This window comes from Spermophilus citellus (genome assembly GCF_964194105.1).
Source record: "Spermophilus citellus genome assembly, chromosome: 13".
NCBI lineage: Eukaryota > Metazoa > Chordata > Mammalia > Rodentia > Sciuridae > Spermophilus > Spermophilus citellus.
Genome location: NC_138193.1, coordinates 99,713,225 through 99,731,148, shown reverse-complemented (window position 1 = coordinate 99,731,148; position 17,924 = coordinate 99,713,225). Strand labels below are relative to the sequence as shown.

The following is a 17,924-nucleotide window of genomic DNA, read 5'->3' as shown; positions in this document are numbered from 1 at the left end:
ATTGATCTTCCACAAAGATCTGTTTGTCAAACTGACATGTACAGCATTCAGACACCAAAAATAATATCCACCATTTTGCTATCCCATCTTAATTGAATGTCAAGTTCCAGGAATGCCATTTTTCAGCAGTAACAAAAGGCCCCACAATAACAGTTGGTGAACAGTTTCTCCCTGTTAATTCTTCCTGTTTCCTGGACATTGTTCATGCCATCTGCTTCTGACTCGTTTATTTTATTGTTTAATTGCAAACCTTGGTCAAGCTAACATAGTTACCAGTTCATGGAGAGTTCAGAGAAGTCAGTAACAACATTAAAAAAACAAAATCTTATATTGGTGCATGCAGAACCATGGCGTGTATCTAGATGACTTGAAAATATCTGCCTAAGAACAGCTTTAAGTTCTGAAGAAATATCATAAGTTCTCTATCACGTAGAGCTCTGTAATATAAATCAGTAATCATGTAATTAGATCTCTCTGGGATAATATAATTTGAATCGACACAGTGGAGAGATACTTCATTTCTTATATATTTCTGTGCCAAGGCCATGAAGCAAATTCTGATTTCTTCCTCCAATCTTTTGCAATGCAGGACCTACGACAGTTTTTCACTTGGGAAATTTGCTTTAAAAATATCTTTTTTAAATTATACACACATACTCTCTCTCTCTCTCTCTCTCTCTCTCTCTCTCACACACACATACACACACACACACACACGCACACACACACACACACACACACACACACACACACATGCAAACATAATGACATACAAAGATAATTAGAGTGTAGGTTTGGAAGGCATAGACTCTCCCAAGAAAATTTCTGTTCAAGAGTGAATTTAAAAAAAAAATAAATCTTATATTCTTTGAAGGGAGATTGGGATACACAGATAAAAAATTTAAAGATAGAAGAATTATGATTGATAAAGTAGATAGATTCATAAATGTCTGTTGGGTCTCCAAGAAACATTGCACAGTTGTCTGGATAGGGAAGTTACTCCTTTATTATGTTCTTTTCCTCCTATATTGTTCTACTTTTCCAAACCAAAAACACTTAGAAGATCATATCTGATTTATACTATTCATTCCTGATATTTTCAAATAGCAATTAAGAAAGTGGTAATATCATCATACTTGATCCTCTGATTTTCCTGCATTTTGCTTACTCCAAATTGAATATTACTTCCATTTGTTTTATTTCAGATATCCCAGATCATAAAACTTCAATTAAGACATGTTTTATGAATTTTATAATAGATTAAGTCATAGGTCAAGTTTTACATTTGTATGATTAATCAGTGCAATCATATTTAAGAAGTTGCTGAGAAAATAAAGAGCTTACCTGAGTACTAGGCAGAGAAACCATCAGTCACTTAGATCTAATTGGGATTCTTCAATAATTTCTGGCAACATCATGGTGTGTCTCTTTGCTTTCATTCCAAGAAGAGAGCATGCAACAAGAACACAAAGAATGTTCTTCAAGGTTACCCTGGAGAGAAAGAGAATGAAAACATGTTAGAGCTTCTTAAGTTTATAATTGTCAAATAACTAATTTTAGGAAGAAAATATTATAGCACAATAACCAAAGTTACCTGAAGTGGTAGCATAAACTTATCCTTGGGGAAAACTTATGCCTGAAATTTAATTAAATGCACACTTGATAATGACCTTCATCTTACTAAGGGATGTAAGAATGGTTCGCTTGGATAGTCACTGCAGAGAGACTGTAACTCCTTCCCAGTGCCTTTTCCAAGGTAGCCCTTACATCATCCCTCAAAGCTGGGCGTGGGGACATGGAGTCATGGATGAAAGGCTTTCAAAGTTACACTCAGCACTCCCTGCTCAAGCTTAGATCATTGGATTTCTGAAAAAATAATGGATTGATATTTAAAATAAACTGTAATTTTTAAGTTTTGAAGCAGTTTTATCTTTCAGGAAGTTTATATTACCTTCAGATGATATTTTATTTTCCCATTTTCCTATCTTATCACATTAGCTATGATTTAGAACCCCTTTAAGAAAGTTAACTTAATGAAAAGACTTTTTACTTTTATATTGAGACTTTTACTGGCACTAAGAATGGCATATTATGGATACCTGAAGCTTTATGTAAAATGATTAAATCAAAAGCTGTTTGATAGCTTAAATGATATCTCATGACACTTTGCATCAGAATAAAAAGGAAGGTAACAGAAGGGAGGGTACACATCTCTCAGTTTTTCCACATTTTTACATTTGTGATGGTAGAAAACAACACCATAAACCAACCAAATCTCTAGGTTCAAGCCTGTGACCATAAAATTGGCAATATTTTTAACAGAAATTTATGCCATCATAAATTTTACCTTTTTATTTCATTTTGGTACTGGGAATTGATCCAAGAGACAGTTTACTACTGAGCCACAACCCTTTCTATTTTTTATTATGAGACAGGGTCTCCCTAAGTTGTTTAGGGCCTCACTAAGTTGCTGAGCCTGGCCTCAAACTTGTGATCCTCTTTCCTCAACTTCCCAAGTTATCGGAATTACAGGCCTGTGCCACCACACCTGGCCTGTTACAGATTTTAAACTAAAAAAAAAAAGGTGAAAGAAAGTAATTATGTGTCTAAATTTATATGTAGTTTCAAGATAGAACCTTAAAGAGAAATTATCAGATATTATCATTGTCTGTTGTTTTCCCACTATGCATCTGAGTACATATAAAATTGTCTATAACTTATCATTTCTATGGTGTTTATATAATTAACTAAGTACCTTTATACTTATTGTCTTATTAACTGTGTGATAGATAATAATAGAAATACTTTTTCTACTTACAAAGTACTTTTATTTATTATTTCAACTAACAGTACTTCAATGACTTAACTATCCCTTGTTAACTACAGTCTAGCTCAACAAAAGTTATCACCAAGAAGAATATGGAAGCACACACCTGTTCACAGACAAGAAACACAAACAAACCTCCCATATCAGCAGACCTCTGGCCACCTTCGGGCAACTCAACTAGTTTGGTTGAGGCTGCTGGAATAGTAAATTGATTTTAAATAACATGCACACCAAACCCATTCATAGGTTCTCCTTTCCTATAGCAAATACTGGCCATCTCGTTAATATTTAAAAACAACAGCTGTTAATGCCTTAGAATGAGATAGCTAATTTACATATTGTGGGTCTGGCAAGGGTTCTCTAGCATATTCTCTCAAACCCATGGAGGATTATGCTTTCTCCAAGGCAGGTAAAGGGCAGAAAGGCATCTACAGCTCAAACACGAATATTAATAAAGTTGTAAAGAAGTCTATAATTGAACTATATCAATTATTTATCTAATTATGAGATTCTTAGTCATCTAAAATTACTCACTAAGCAACTCAAGAGTCTATGGGGTACTAACATACATAATGTGGTCCAAAATCATCAGGCCTGCAAAACTCCATCTGACAAGGCTGCTTCAACATTGATTAGGGATGAGTTGAAAAATGGGGATGGGGTAAAATATTGCATGAAGAAAAGCCACATCTTTGAAGGCTGGAAGTAAGAGAAAGCCCAGTTGTTTTGGCTAAATGATTCCTTATCTTCTGAGGTTATTTTATTTGGGGAAATCATAACAATTCCATGGGGATAATCATCTCCCTGGGCCTGGAGCTATTATATGGAAGCAGTTTTCAAGTTCAATAATTCAACACTGAAGTAGGATTCTCCACTCATGGCAAGCCTGAGTAGTTGTAGTAATATCCCTATCTAGGCAATAAAGTTTTTATTTATGGTGATAGATAGAATAATTGTCCCCCAAGACACCTATATCCTGATGCCTGGAAACTGTGAATATGTTGCCCTACATGACAAAAAGTACATTGCAAATGTGATTGGTTAAGGATATTGAAATGGGAACATTATCTTGTGAGTGCAAGATAATCACAAGGATCCTTATAACATGGAGGCAGTCGGGTTAGTTAGAGAAGTTGTAACAACAGAGGGAGAGGCCAGTGAGAGATTTGGGTTGGAGGACAAGACAGATTGACTTACAGATGATATGATATTGTCTTTGAAGATGGAAGGAGGAACTTCCAGTCAAGGAGCAAAGGAAGCTTCTAGAAGCTTGAACAGGGAAGTCTTATAAGAGTTACCTGTTCTCACTGGGAGTCTCACTGGGAGCCTCCAACAGAAATGCAGCCCTTCTGACCCACTTCAGATTTTTGATTTCCAGAATGGTAACTTAAGGTACTTGTGTTGTTTTAAGCCACTAAATTAATGGTAATTATTACAATAGCATTCTGAAACAAATACGTTTATCACCTCCCCACAGGAAAAATAATCCATTAATACGTTTTCACATCTCTGTTTCGTGACACTGGAGCTGAATTCATAAAATAGCACAACAGTTGTAATATTTTCTGTTCATATTTATGAGAAAGGCATTTGTTTAAAGAAATCAACCCCCCAAAAAACTTTTATTTTTAAATATTTGTTGACTTAGGTTGTGGAGGTTGAACCCAGAGGGTTTTACCACTGAGTCATATCGCCAGCTCTTTTCATTTTGCTTAGGTCCTTGCTAAGTTGCTGAGGCTGGTATTTAACTTGTGATCCTTCTGCTGCAGCCTCCTGAGCTGCTGGGGTTACAGGCATGTACCACCATACTCAGCTCTAATAAGAGTTTTAAAACTACCTTCGTGAAAACATGAAGATTTTACCTGAATGTACAAGAGGAATTAGACAATCAGGTACCCTCCTGAATATACAGGAATATAAAATAAAACACAAAATAAAACCACTGTTATATAAGGGTTCCACCCATATAAATGATAAGTAACTCTTATAAGACTTATTACACTTTATGACAAAGAAGTTTATGCTAATCAATATAGAAATGAACTCACCTGAGTGGACCGAGTTCCAGAATGGCTGGGGCTGGAGGCATGAAGGGAATTGGAAATGATCTGTTGAAATGTGGTCTTGCATCTTTTTACAAAGTGCTTTCATTGAATGGTTTTTTGTACTTCATCCTGGCTAGTACTCAAATGTGCATTGGGTCTCTAAGCAATATTGCATACTTGTTTTGATGTGGAAATTACTCCTTTACTGCTATCTTTTCCTCCTATATTGTTCCACTTTTTCAAACCAAGAGTACCTTGAGAAGCATATCTATATGTGTAGTACTCATTCTTGAGTATTTCAAAGAGCAATTAGGAAAGTGATGTGTCCATCATGCTTCTGGCTGAGGACTTAGCCCCAGCTCATCCTTGTTCCTAACAACATCCTAGGTGAAGTAGAGTCATCATGGTAGATGCTTAATGAGGGCACTTACAGAACTTAAAGAGATGAGTCATTTCCACATTTAAGGACAAGCATAATTTTCTCTCTCTGATTTCTCCAGAATTTTTGCTTTGAAAGAAATACAAATAACTCCAGTCTCTTCATGCTAGAGTATGGAAATTCCTGTATCCTTCCTGACATTTCAGAAGATACTTAGGGTGAGGTAAACTCCCTTTCCTTGGTCAACCCTTATTCCACAAGCCCTTTGAATGACCATTTCAACTTCAGACATAAACTTTCCTCCTTCCTTCTCATATACCACTTCTGAAGAGGTGAGTGTGACTAAAGACTTCAAATGCAAAGGGGAAAAAAAGTGAGAAATTTAAAACTAAATGTTAGGCATAATTATATTGAATTTCCTAGTGTGTCTAGACAGAAGAATTTTTTTCTATTGGTCAACTATCCATGAATCCATAATGCCATCAGTGGATCTTGTCCTCCCAAGACCATCTCCACAAACCCCAACCCAGAATCCTTATTTCCCTTGATCTAATTTCTGTCATTTTGCAATACAGGGCTACTCTGCCCTCCTTTTTATGATCTCTACCACCAAGAGAGACTGAATCACCTAGAAAAATGCCCATTAGGGTGCTTTTCAAACAAAAACTAATGCACGCCTATAAATCACACCTTTTTCTAAAGCCAAAGGTGCAAACAGGAGGCAGCTTCTAAGATAGTGACCTAGTCTGTCTTGTATACAGGAAACTAAGCAGATATATATGGCCCAGCACCATCCTCTGGTCAGGCAGCCTGTAGCTGTAGCTTATTTGCTTCTCTCAATTATCAACTGGAAATATATATATATATAAATATAATATATATATATATATATAAAATAGCAGCTGCCCCTTTTTTGGGGCTTAAAAGATTTGGTAGGAACTCACACACCTTCTCACAGAACAATACTAAATCCCCACACTGGAAAAATAATCACCTCTGAAAAAAAGTTACAGACACATGAAAACAGTCCATAGTCCAAAACAAAGCAACCAACCTAAAGAGTGCAAGTACCAGTCTCTGCAAAATTATTCCCTCAAAGAAAGTTTAGAAACTGTCCAGTTCTTATTTGTGCACATTTGAGAGATTATTGTATTACAGGGCTAAGGGAATTGCTTCTGAAAATGTGGCTGCTGCTTAATATATCATAGTTCTTCTCAGTGTCAGTCAATGCTAGAAGGCAGTGAGCCTTTTATAAATTGCTGAGAAAGAAAATGTTTGTACCCAATTATTATATATCCAGCCAAATTTTCATTTGTACTTAATGACAATCCTAGAAAATTATCCAAGATGAAAGAAATTAAAAGCATACCATTTCTGTTCACATACCAAAAAAGTAGAAAACATATAGATGAATGAAGAAAAAATGATGAAAATGGTACATTCAAAGAGACAGTAAAGCAAAGTAGACTGACACAGTTGTTCTCAGCATTGGCTACACAATTACATAGAAGAATTTTTAAAATACATATATAAATAAAATAGAGGGCTGATCTAATTGCTCTTGGATGGACCCCAGATATGGGGACCTTGTGGAGTGCTCTTGAGTATTCCAATTTGCAGAGTTGGGAACCCTAGTTGGGGGGATGGGCTTATAGGTATGTATGAGGAATGGAACCAGGAAGGAGCTGGAGGAAATACTTATTTGTTTGTTTGTTTGTTTATCTATTTATTTTTGATACCCAGGATTGAACCCAGGGGCACTTAATCTCTGAGCCACATCCCCAGCCCTTTTCTATATTTTATTTTGAGACAGGGTCTCACTGAGTTGGTTAGGGTCTCACTAAATTGCTAAGGCTGGCTTTGAACTTGAAATTTTTCTGTCTCAGCCTCTGGAGCTGCTGGGATTTTAGGTATGCACCACCACTCCCAGCAGGATATACCTTTTTAAATACTATATTTCTGCTGCCAGAGTAATAGAAGAATAAAGTTAATAACCTGTTCATTTGTTGGACTTAAAAAATATTCTGCCAGCTTTTTTTCATAAGTGATAGGGATAAATAACAACCAAAATAGACCAAATCCTGGAGTTCAAGGCACATTTAATCCAACAACAGAGATCAGCTAGGAAATGCATGAACACAGGGCATTAGGATTCTATGGAATTGAGTAGGGGCACCATGGGTGCTCCCCCCACCCCCTGAGTCAAAGCTGGCTGCCCAGAGGAGCTGACCTCCAAACCAATACCTCGTTTACTCTCTTCTTATAAACACTCTGTTCAGGCACGACTTATAATATCTTTTTCTCTTATTCCAGTTTACTATTACCAGGCTTCATTGTTCATACGTGATTAGAGACAATAGATTAAATAGAAAGGAATAAATCTCTAAGGGCAGGCTTACTATTAGGAAAGAAGTGAATTTGAGACCTGAAATCAACAAATAAAGAAATCAAGAAAATAAAAATAGATCCCCAAGTAAAACAGACTTGGGACATTTTAAAAAGGAAAATCATCTAGTATATCTCTATTCCTCAAAGGCATTGATGAGAGTTCATCATGCCTACAAAAAAGACATTTAATACAAGACTAAATATTGCTGTCTCTTCTCTTTAAATGTATGGAAGTACAATATTGTTGGTAGTTTTTTCTCTTGTAAGGAAAAATTTCCTGTAGGGTATTTGAGTGAAAGGGAATCATGTTTCTTTAGCCCCTACACTGTGTCCTTGGGTTGTTATTTGTTATTTTTGAATTCAGTGTCTTTGGAAGTACTGAAGTTGGCCACCACCTGGAACTTTTATACCACAGTCCTCCTTGGCAAGATTTTACCATCTTGTCAGAGACTTCAAAAAACAGGATTGTAGAATATGGGGTAGTCTATTGTTTCATTAAGTGCCTGATGTTAAATTCTTCACAATACCATTTACAAGTTTCTGTGGAAAAACTGGTTTTACTAAGGATTTGGGTAATAGAAGGAAATGACAATTATGTCTGAAAAGTCTCAAGTAAAACTGTATGATGCATATGACTGATCCGTCAGTCAAGCAAGGAAGGAGGGCTTGAGAGTCAGCTAACACCTCACACCTTTGAGAGGGGTTTGTCCTGCAGATAGACCCCAGTGTCTCGTTTGCTCTCATTCTGAGATCTGTTGCTCACACATTAACAATGCACAGCCCTGCAATTTTAGCAGAGTAACCCAGTTGCTTCTATCTGACTGAGATTATCTAACCCTACAATCCATCCCACTCTTCACTTCCCAAGAAAAACCTAGGTACTACTTCAATGCTGTTCATTTTTTTCAAAACATGAGTAATTCATTCTAGAATAAGACCACAGAATAAATAGGAAGAGTGAGAATAGAGAGAGAATAAGCTAAGGTAAACTTTGCACCAAGCCCCAGATCAGACCCTGAGATGTCTTCTTTGTGTGAGGTGTAGACATGCTTTATCCATCTTCTTGATCATCCAAATCTTAATTACTGAATCAAAACTGTACACCACCGTACACCCAAAGGCATTTTATGCATTTTTTTGAGACAGTAAAGTAGAAATCCACGGAAAGGAAAATAAACATTTTCTTAATTGCTACCTAGACAGTTCACCTACCCAATCCCAGTGCAGAAATGGCAATTCTGATGAGTAACCTCATGTGCATAGAGATGCATCTGTCAACCTGTGTGGACCAGGGAAGATTTGTTTCATGCTGCTCATGCTTGTTGCCTATGGACTCAAGTGTGGCCTATTACAAAGCCATCCTTGTTTGCTTCACTGCTCTTCTCCAACAATAAATAATAAATAGAAGGATTTATTTATTTCCCTATGTACCTTTGAAGTGCATTCGAAATTTTGGTCATGGCTTTCTGAAAGAGTCTCCTATTGCCACTGTGTGCTAGCTCAATTTGTAATCTAAGACAGTGAAACTATTTAAGCTTCATATTCTTCTGGTTAGAAAGATTGGTCTGTATATATGGCCTATCCCAGGAGATCTTTTAATTTGTAAATAAATGATCAGGTTTTATGAAAAGAGGGAATGTTCAGAGGGATAGGCCTAGGGACATGAGAACCTTAAGAGTTAAATATGTGCTCTTCAAAAGAAGTTAAATGATTTAGCAGAAAGAACTAAATATATGCTCTTCAGCCTGTCACTGGTTAATAGGGGGTAGGGGTTGCTAATCCCAACCTTATAATCATGAGTTAATAAATAATGGTCCTATAATAAACACCATTAATTTATGATAAAAAATGGAGACTTCTTGGGAGTAAGAGTTACTCTGAAAGACAGGGGAGAGAGAGAGAAAGAAAGAGAGAGAGAGACAGAGAGAGAGAGACAGAGACAGAGAGAGACAGAGACACTCCGGAAGTCATCATGAACAAGTCCATCTCTATTTGTCCATGTATCAAAAACTTCAATTATCTCAGGCCATGAAGGAGCTGCTAAGCATTCCTCTCACTGAATTCTTCTCAGAGAGAATTCCAGGAGTAAGGAAAAAGAGAAAGAAATATTTATCAGTTTAACATTCTATTAAATTGTATTTGGTTTAGGATTATACTCTCTCAGAGTTAGTTGTTTTTTAACTTACTGAAAAGCTCCTGGTTATAATCCTCATTATCATTATAGAATTCTGTTCCCATTAACCCTTTAGCAATATCTTATTAAATTAATTTGACACATATTTTATAGAGAAAAGGAAATATCTTAAGAACCTTCTAGTAACAAATGACTGAGCTACCAGGTCCAGAATTGAAAAAGAGATCCATGTGGGATCCATGTGAAAAGTTGATTTGGGACTTGACAGAGGAACCATTCAGATATAGCCTGCAGATAGAGACAGAGAGGAAAATCAAAAGCTAACTGGTAGGGAAGATGAGTTCAAATAGGGCTGTGAGTTAGAGACATAACCTTATTAATTTTCAGGGGAACCTTGTATACAATATCATGAGCAAAGAACACTCACATTACAGATTCTGTATTCACTGAGGAGTAAATGAGAGAAAAACAAAACCAAATTCAAATCCAATGCTGTTAAAGGTGTGTATGTGTGTGTGTGTATGTGCATGTGCATGTGTGTGTATTGCGTGTGTGTGCATGTGTGTATGTGGGCATGTTCATGAGTGTGTGCATGTGTGTGTGTGCGTGTGCACACATATCCACATTTACTCTGGCACGGGAATTAAAGCTTGATGCTGTCTGGAACATATACAATACCTATCACTAGAAATCTGTTTACAGTTTTCTTTTTCTAATAGAACATCCTTTTACAAAGAACAGGCCTCCTGCATTATTTATATTTGGAAGACTTGTATAATAAGGTACAACTACATTTCCATTATGTTCCATGCACTTCTATAAAGGTACTCAATAGCAAAACTGATATGGAGACTAATGAATCTTGGGCAAAGAGGGTGGCTTGGTGACTAAGTTAGGCTGTATGCCATTTTTACATATCACTACATTATTTTTATTGCCCACTGTTATTTCCTAACATTCATTTTAAAGAATAAGCGTCTATGCCCTTATTTAAGATTTTCCACCTTCTGTATGATTCTGAGGATTATTCAGCTGCAAGACACTTCACAGACTATCAAAAAAACAATTTATACACCTGAATCCATTCCCTTAAGATTTTCTTAAGGTTTGTCCTACAAAGAATTTGTTTGATGAAACAAAAGTATGTGTGTGTATTTGTGTGTATATGCTAGGAAAGGTTATCTTTATTAGATTTTAGATGTCACTTTTTAAAATCATAAATGCCTTAGGTATTGTTTGTACTCCTCAAGAGTCTGTCTATGTCTGTTCTGGAAGCTTAAGAAATATTTCTGGGCCTCAATTTACAGAATAATATTTTGAGAATTGACCTTATTTAAACATTTTGAGGTCAGTATAGTCTCTCATGAAAATTTGGCTGTCATTAACTTTACCCTACCAGCAAGTAGATGGTGTCCTTCTGTGGCATCTCTAAGAGAATGCTGTCTACAGTCACTCTGGACACACATATGTCTCAGGGTTAGGGAGCTAAGTTAGGTTAGTCATCCTAGCTCTTTAGATCCGTCATTAGGTTGAGCCCAAACATGCCTGGCTTAAGTCCTCTCCACTTTAAGGTTTGTAGTGATGCAAATCTGGGTTATAACTTCATTAAGCATTGAATGTAACTTCAGTGGTCACTTGAATATTTTCTTTACCAGGCTAAAATTCTTTAGTTACTTCATTGTGCCTAACTGCATGAGCTACATCATGAAATTATAATATAAGAATGTTAACAAAATAATAGCAAAAACTTTTACTTGCATTAGCTTATTAAATTCCTAAAACATTATTTCTGTGCTGTGCATATTAGCCCTAAAACGCTGAATAGAATACAAACTCTGAGGCATTAAAACTACGAAGTGGGCAGTAGTGGCAGCACTTGAAATGGATTGATGGAAAAACTTATTTCTCCAATGATTTCCAAATGCTCCCAAAGCCATTTTGAATTGATATTTTAAGTAAGACCATGTATTTGTCCATGCTAACAGAGTTTCAAGACAAATCCCTTAATCGTCAGCTCCTCCAACTGGCCATACTAGTGCTTTTGAGACCTTTCTACTTGGAAATTCTGGAGTTACCAGAAGGGAGAATGGAGCCCAAGAGTGTTCAGGCCTTAGGCGTAAGCTGTTTCCCATTGAATCAGGTCAACCCAAAGATCAACGTGAAAAGGATCAATTTCATGTTTAAATGTGATTTTCCAGAAGTAAACCCAGTTTATCAACTATAGTACAGATAATTCAAATTATAGTGGCCTTTCTTAGTCCTATGGTTCTAGTCATTATTCTTGTTTAAATGTATCATCTTTTGTTTTTGCTTTTGTTTGTTTGTTTTGTTTTTGTACCGGGGATTGAACCCAGGGTCGCCTAACCACCAAGCCACTTCCCCAGCTCTTTAAAAAAAAAATATTTTATTAGATACAGGGTCTTGCTGAGTTGCTCAGGGCCTCTTGAAGTTGCTGGGGCTAGGTTTGAACTCAAGATCCTCCTGCCTCAGCCTCCCCAGTCACTAGGATTATAGGTGTGCACCACCTCACCCTGCTAAATATATCATCATATTATGAACATATTTTAGTGACCACACCATACCACTGGTTTATGATGAGTTCATAGTAAGTTTACCAAATATTCTATCATTTGAGTCCTACTATTCTAAGCAATATTTAATGCTTTATTTTGGAGAATGACAAGTTTTTCCTTCCCAGATGTAGGAGACTTTCTTTTCATTAATAATGAGAACTGGCTTTCACTATACCATAAACCTGCTGCCTCACCATCCCCCGGCATCCTAATTTTATAACAGAAGTAAATAAATCAGTTTCTAAACTATTATCTCTGTACAGTAAGTCCTCACTGATACTAAGGGATACACAGATGTATAATATTTGTATTTTTTCCATGTGTCATGGCCAACCATCTGTGTCCTGTCCCTGAATTAGTCATGTGATGAAACACCATTTCTGATAACCATCATTTTCTTTATCTAAGTGACCCACTCTCTTCCAAGAAGTCTCATTTAAGCTCCAATGTTCCTGCCTTTTTGATCTACTCACACCAACATTAACAGGAAAATTAGAACCACAAAATTTCAATAAAATCTATGCTATTTTACCATCTACACATCCTTGGAGATTTTGTAGCTTTGGCCCTTACTGAAATAGGGAAATTTTTGCTTAAAAGACAATTCCTTCTTCATGTGGAGTTTATCTATCTTTTTCCATCTACTTTCCTTCTAACTATCATCTCTCTACGTAACTATAGCATCCAATTCTATATATAGTTATGGTTACGGTATTGTTGGGAGATTAGCTGCTATGAACAAGTCTTCGTATGAGAATATATGTATTTTTTTTCCTTGGATAATTACTAAGACAATGTCTGCCTCATAGTTGAATGGTTTATTTTGTATGTGTCTCTTCTTTGGACTGCAATAAAGAATATACTATGCACTGGGTGGCTTAATAACACTTATTTCTCACAGTTGGAGAGGCTAGAAAGTCCAAGTGGTTATTGGGATTTTAAATTGCATTTCCCTTATAAAGAATGATTTCATCATGATTTTATGTATTTATTTGATACCCATGAATATTCTTTGGTGAAGTTTCTGTTCCAAACATTTGGATCTTTTTATAATTTTTAAAAAAAATTTTTAAAGTTTTATGTGTTCTTCATTAGCTATGTGATTTGAAGATATTTTCTCACATGCATTTTTTATTTTCATTCTCTACAAAAGGCAGAAGTTTTAAATTTTGATTTTATAATTTGATTCTAAATTTTAGTTTCATTTGCTGAAAAGATTACTCTTTCTCCAACAAAGTACTACTGTACCTTAATAAAAATAATGTTGTTCATATGGGTACATCCTTTTCTATGGGCAATAATTTCTTTTATTGATTTTTCTATCTTTATGCCAATTCTACACTATTATGATTAATTTTATAAGTCTTGAATTCTGACTTTCATCTTTTTCAAAGTTGTTTTGGATATTCTAGGTCTTGCAGTTCCATATGAACTTTATAATCGGCTTATTATTATCTATAAAAATGTGTAAGGATTATGATATAGTTTCAATGAACTTATATACCAAGAGAATTAACATTTTAGCAGTATTGAGTCTTTATACCCTTGAACATGGTATCTCTCCACTTAAATAAGTAGTCTTTAATTTCTCTTAAGGATTTTTGTAGTTTTCATGGAAAATCTTACATGTATTTTGTGAGGTTTTTCATTATATAGTTAATTTTAATTGTTTGATGCTTTTACTTACTAAAGTCAATATTAGCAGGTTCTGGTAAATTTGGGGTTCCATTGATTCTTTTTATGTAGATGATGATTTTTGTCTATGAATAAACAGTGTAATACCTTCCTTTCAAAAATAAATGACTAATTTGATCATTTCTCACTATTTTGGCGTCTAGGGCAATAGAAAGAGAAGTGGTAAGAGAACATCCTTTCATCCTTGATCTTTAAGGGAAAGTGTTCCAGCTTTTACCATTAAGAGGTATCAGTTGTTCATGGTTTACCTTCATTAAGTCAAGAAAGTCTCACGCTGTTTTTAATTTGTTAGGTTTTCATCAGGAATGAATTTTGAATTTTATAAAATGCTTTTCTACATCAATTTGAGATGATCATATATGAAAATTATTGTCCATTTTATGTATTTTGTATCATTAGACAACAATTTGTTTTTATCTATATTCATGGGTGGGATTGTGCTCACATATTTTTGTTATTTCTTTTATATCTTTGTCTTGTTTTGGTATCAGTCTCATTTTGGTCTCCTCCACTGAGTTGGGAAATATCCTCAGCTTTTTAGATTTCTAGATCACTTTGTTTAGAACTGATTTCAATTATTCCAAAATTGTTTGTTGGAATTTACAAGGCTTGGACTTCATAGCTACTTCTTATTGCCTAAATCCTTCCCAAATGGGAAAGGTATAGTCATGAACTTAAAAGAACATAGCAGGATACCAAGGGAGGGTTTTAGAGTAGGGCAAGATTCCTTAATAAAAAATAATTTTTTAAAAAACCTAAACATGCAGTAAAATAGTTCCTTCTATGAAAAATAAAAATATTTTCTTTTCATTGAAACAGTGTAGGCCTAAGGGTATAGTTGAGGATTGACTCTTTGAGATTTATCATATTGGGAATTAAAATCTTAAGTATAAAAACTCCTGAAGATTAATGACTACAGAAAATACAATATAAATACAATGGAAATAATAAGAATGCACAATACATAGATTGTGATATCCAGTTGGCCATCAAGAAATTATATAATCTGGTGCATAACTTCACTAGCATAACTTCACTAGTAAACAGATGCTTACAACACATCAAGGAAAAGATGGATTCTACCTGCAAAGTTGAGGGAAGTTTAGCTTGTATCTGAATAATGCTGTCGCCAAGACCAACTAGGGGGAAAAAAAAAAGATAAAATAGGAAAAGAATTGTATTTGAAGGCATTAAAGTGTTTCTGAAGCAGCCAGGGATGGAGAGAATAGCACCTAATGGAAGAGGAAATTTCAAAGAGGTGAGTCAACATTCTGTAGCTGCTTTTTACCTTGAAATTTGTGGATTTCAAACATTCCTTGGTGCTGGGAAAATGAAAACTAAATTTCAGGGCTCCTAAAGGGAAAGATGACCCAATCAACATCAGAGGACCCTAAATATAATACTTATAGGTATAGGACTTGGGAGAAACAATAAATTAGAAGAGAGAGACAATGAATTAGAAGTTTTCCCCAAAATATAAGCTAGTCTCAGGCCAGTTCACTCCCTAAGGATTTATATGAAGAGACTCTCACTGTATTTGCTTAATAGCAAAAGGGCAGAGCTTCTCCTGAGGATTTTAATTGTGCCCAGGTCACCTATAAAGTTCAAAATGTAGTATTAAATCACAATTACCAGTCATGCTGTATGGCAGAATCAAATGACCAAACACAAAGAGGATAAAGAAAAGAATAGGAAAAGACTTCTAGTTATCCAGACATAGGATTTAATCGTTGTGGATTTAATGTACTTTAATCTGTATTTCAGGTCAATATGTTCACTATATAGTAAAATAAAATGATGGGAAAATAGAATGATTCATCATAGATTAAATCTAAAAAATGCAATCAAATAAACATAATCAAATGGAAATTACAAATCAGGGAAACACAGATTTGGTAGCAATTTAGATACAGCAAGAGAGAGGATTGGTGACATGGACATTAAGTAACTAGAAACAATTAAGAATGAGGTTGAAAGAGAAAAAATTCAAAGTACATAAGACCTTATAAGAAAAATATGGAATAAAGTAAAAAAATTTAAAAATTTTCATATAAATGGAATCACAGATTGAAGTCACAGAAAAAGGATAGAAAGAGTAGAAGTAAGCAAACATTGAAAAAATATTGAATTGAAAATTAACGAAGACATCATTACACAATGTCATGAAGTTTTATAAAGTTCTACAAACCTTAAGAAGAATAAATGCAAAAATCACACCAATATACACATAAAGTAAATCTCTTGAAACCTATGGAAAAATGGGGGACTCCCAAAACGATAATATTTGGAAGAAATTACCTATTAGTAAAATTTGTAGATAACACCAGAAATGTTGACAGACAGAAACAATTATATTTTATTTCAAAAATTTCTGCAAGAAGGTAGCTGCCAATCTAGTATATCATACATGGTTAAAATATACTTTAAATATAAGTAGAAATAAATACATTTGAGACAGGTTACAACTAAAAAATTAATTATCAGTATGCACACTGCTGTAGTTTAAATGTAGTCTCTAAAACTCATGTTGAAATGTAATCTTAATTGGGAGGTGTTTAGAGGTAGCACCATTAAGATATGATTAGACTAGAAGAAATATGGTCTCAGGAGTGGATTAATTCACTTATGATTAATTGATCATTGAGTTAGTTGGTTTATATTATAATGGGTCTTTTATAAAAAAGACATTGGTTCCATCCCTTGTATGTATCCCTCTCATACCCCTCTTGCCATGTAATACCTTGGGATTTTGCACAGAGTACTCACTAGCAAGAAGACCCTCACCAGAAGTGGTTCCTCAACCTTGGACCTCATAGCATTCAAATTCATGTGCTAAACAAATCACTATTCTTGCTAGATACAGAGACACAGGCCTGTAATCCTAGCTACTTTGAAGGCTGAAGCTGGAGAACAGCAAGTTCAAGGTCAGCTTGGGCAACATAGGGAGACTGTGCCTCAAAAAATTAAAAAGTGCTGGGTGGAGTAGCACATGCTTGTAATTCTAGTGACTTGGGAGACAGAGGCAGAGAACTCAAAGTTTGAGACCAAATCTCAGCCTCTTCGTGAGACCCTCGCAATTTAGCAAGACCCTGTCTCGAAATAACAAAAAGGACTGAGAAGATAGCTCAATGATAGAGGATCCTTGGATTCAATCCCCAGTGCCGTCTGGGGCGGGGGGACCTACTATAAAACGTTTTAAATTAGTGAGTCTATGGTACTTGGATATAGAAATATATAATAGACTAAGCCACTTTCATTAAAATAAATTTTATAAGATTTTTTTAGACATTTGTAAAATAATCCCAGACAGACAAAAATAAAGGCTATAAGAGAAAACAGAGAGAGACTTATGTGGGTAAATGTAAATGAAAATTGGACAAAAATAATATGTTGCAGGCACTTAAACATATGTGAGATTCAATGTGTGATAATCCTAACATTAAAGGCAGCAGGAGGTAGACAAATACAATTAACATGTTTGAAGTTTTAGCATTGTTGAGAAAGTGGTAAAAGTAATAATGTATATTTAGACTGTACTAAATCAAAAATGCATGTTTTGATCTCTAGGGTAACCATGGAAATGATGGTAAAAGAATGTATAAGGAGCCCTAACTTATAAAAGGGGTAAAAGCATAATAATGATAATAATAACAACAACAATAATAAATGTGATTAAGATATAGAAAGGGAAGAAAAGTGGAAAAAGTAGAATCAACATCACACCATTGTATTTTCAAAGTTGAACAATCCCAAGCATTGAAAAGGATGTAGAGAAACTGAAGCCTTCATTTATATTTTTATAAACAAAGAAAAACATGAATAATATTTCAAAACATAGTATTGAATATTAAAGTATTAATTATGAAAATTAAAATACATATGT

The 17,924-nt window shown here is 35.0% G+C and overlaps 1 protein-coding gene across 1 annotated transcript in view; it reads right to left on the bottom strand.

Moving 5' to 3' along the window:
• Positions 1–17,924, bottom strand: part of LOC308632606 (uncharacterized protein) — a 476,997-nt gene that overhangs the window by 242,622 nt on the left and 216,451 nt on the right. Inside the window, exon 3 of the mRNA XM_081264853.1 lies at positions 1,345–1,491. Coding sequence (XP_081120979.1) covers positions 1,345–1,368 — 24 coding nt within the window. The 5' untranslated portion in view covers positions 1,369–1,491. The remainder of the gene's footprint in view (positions 1–1,344; positions 1,492–17,924) is intronic.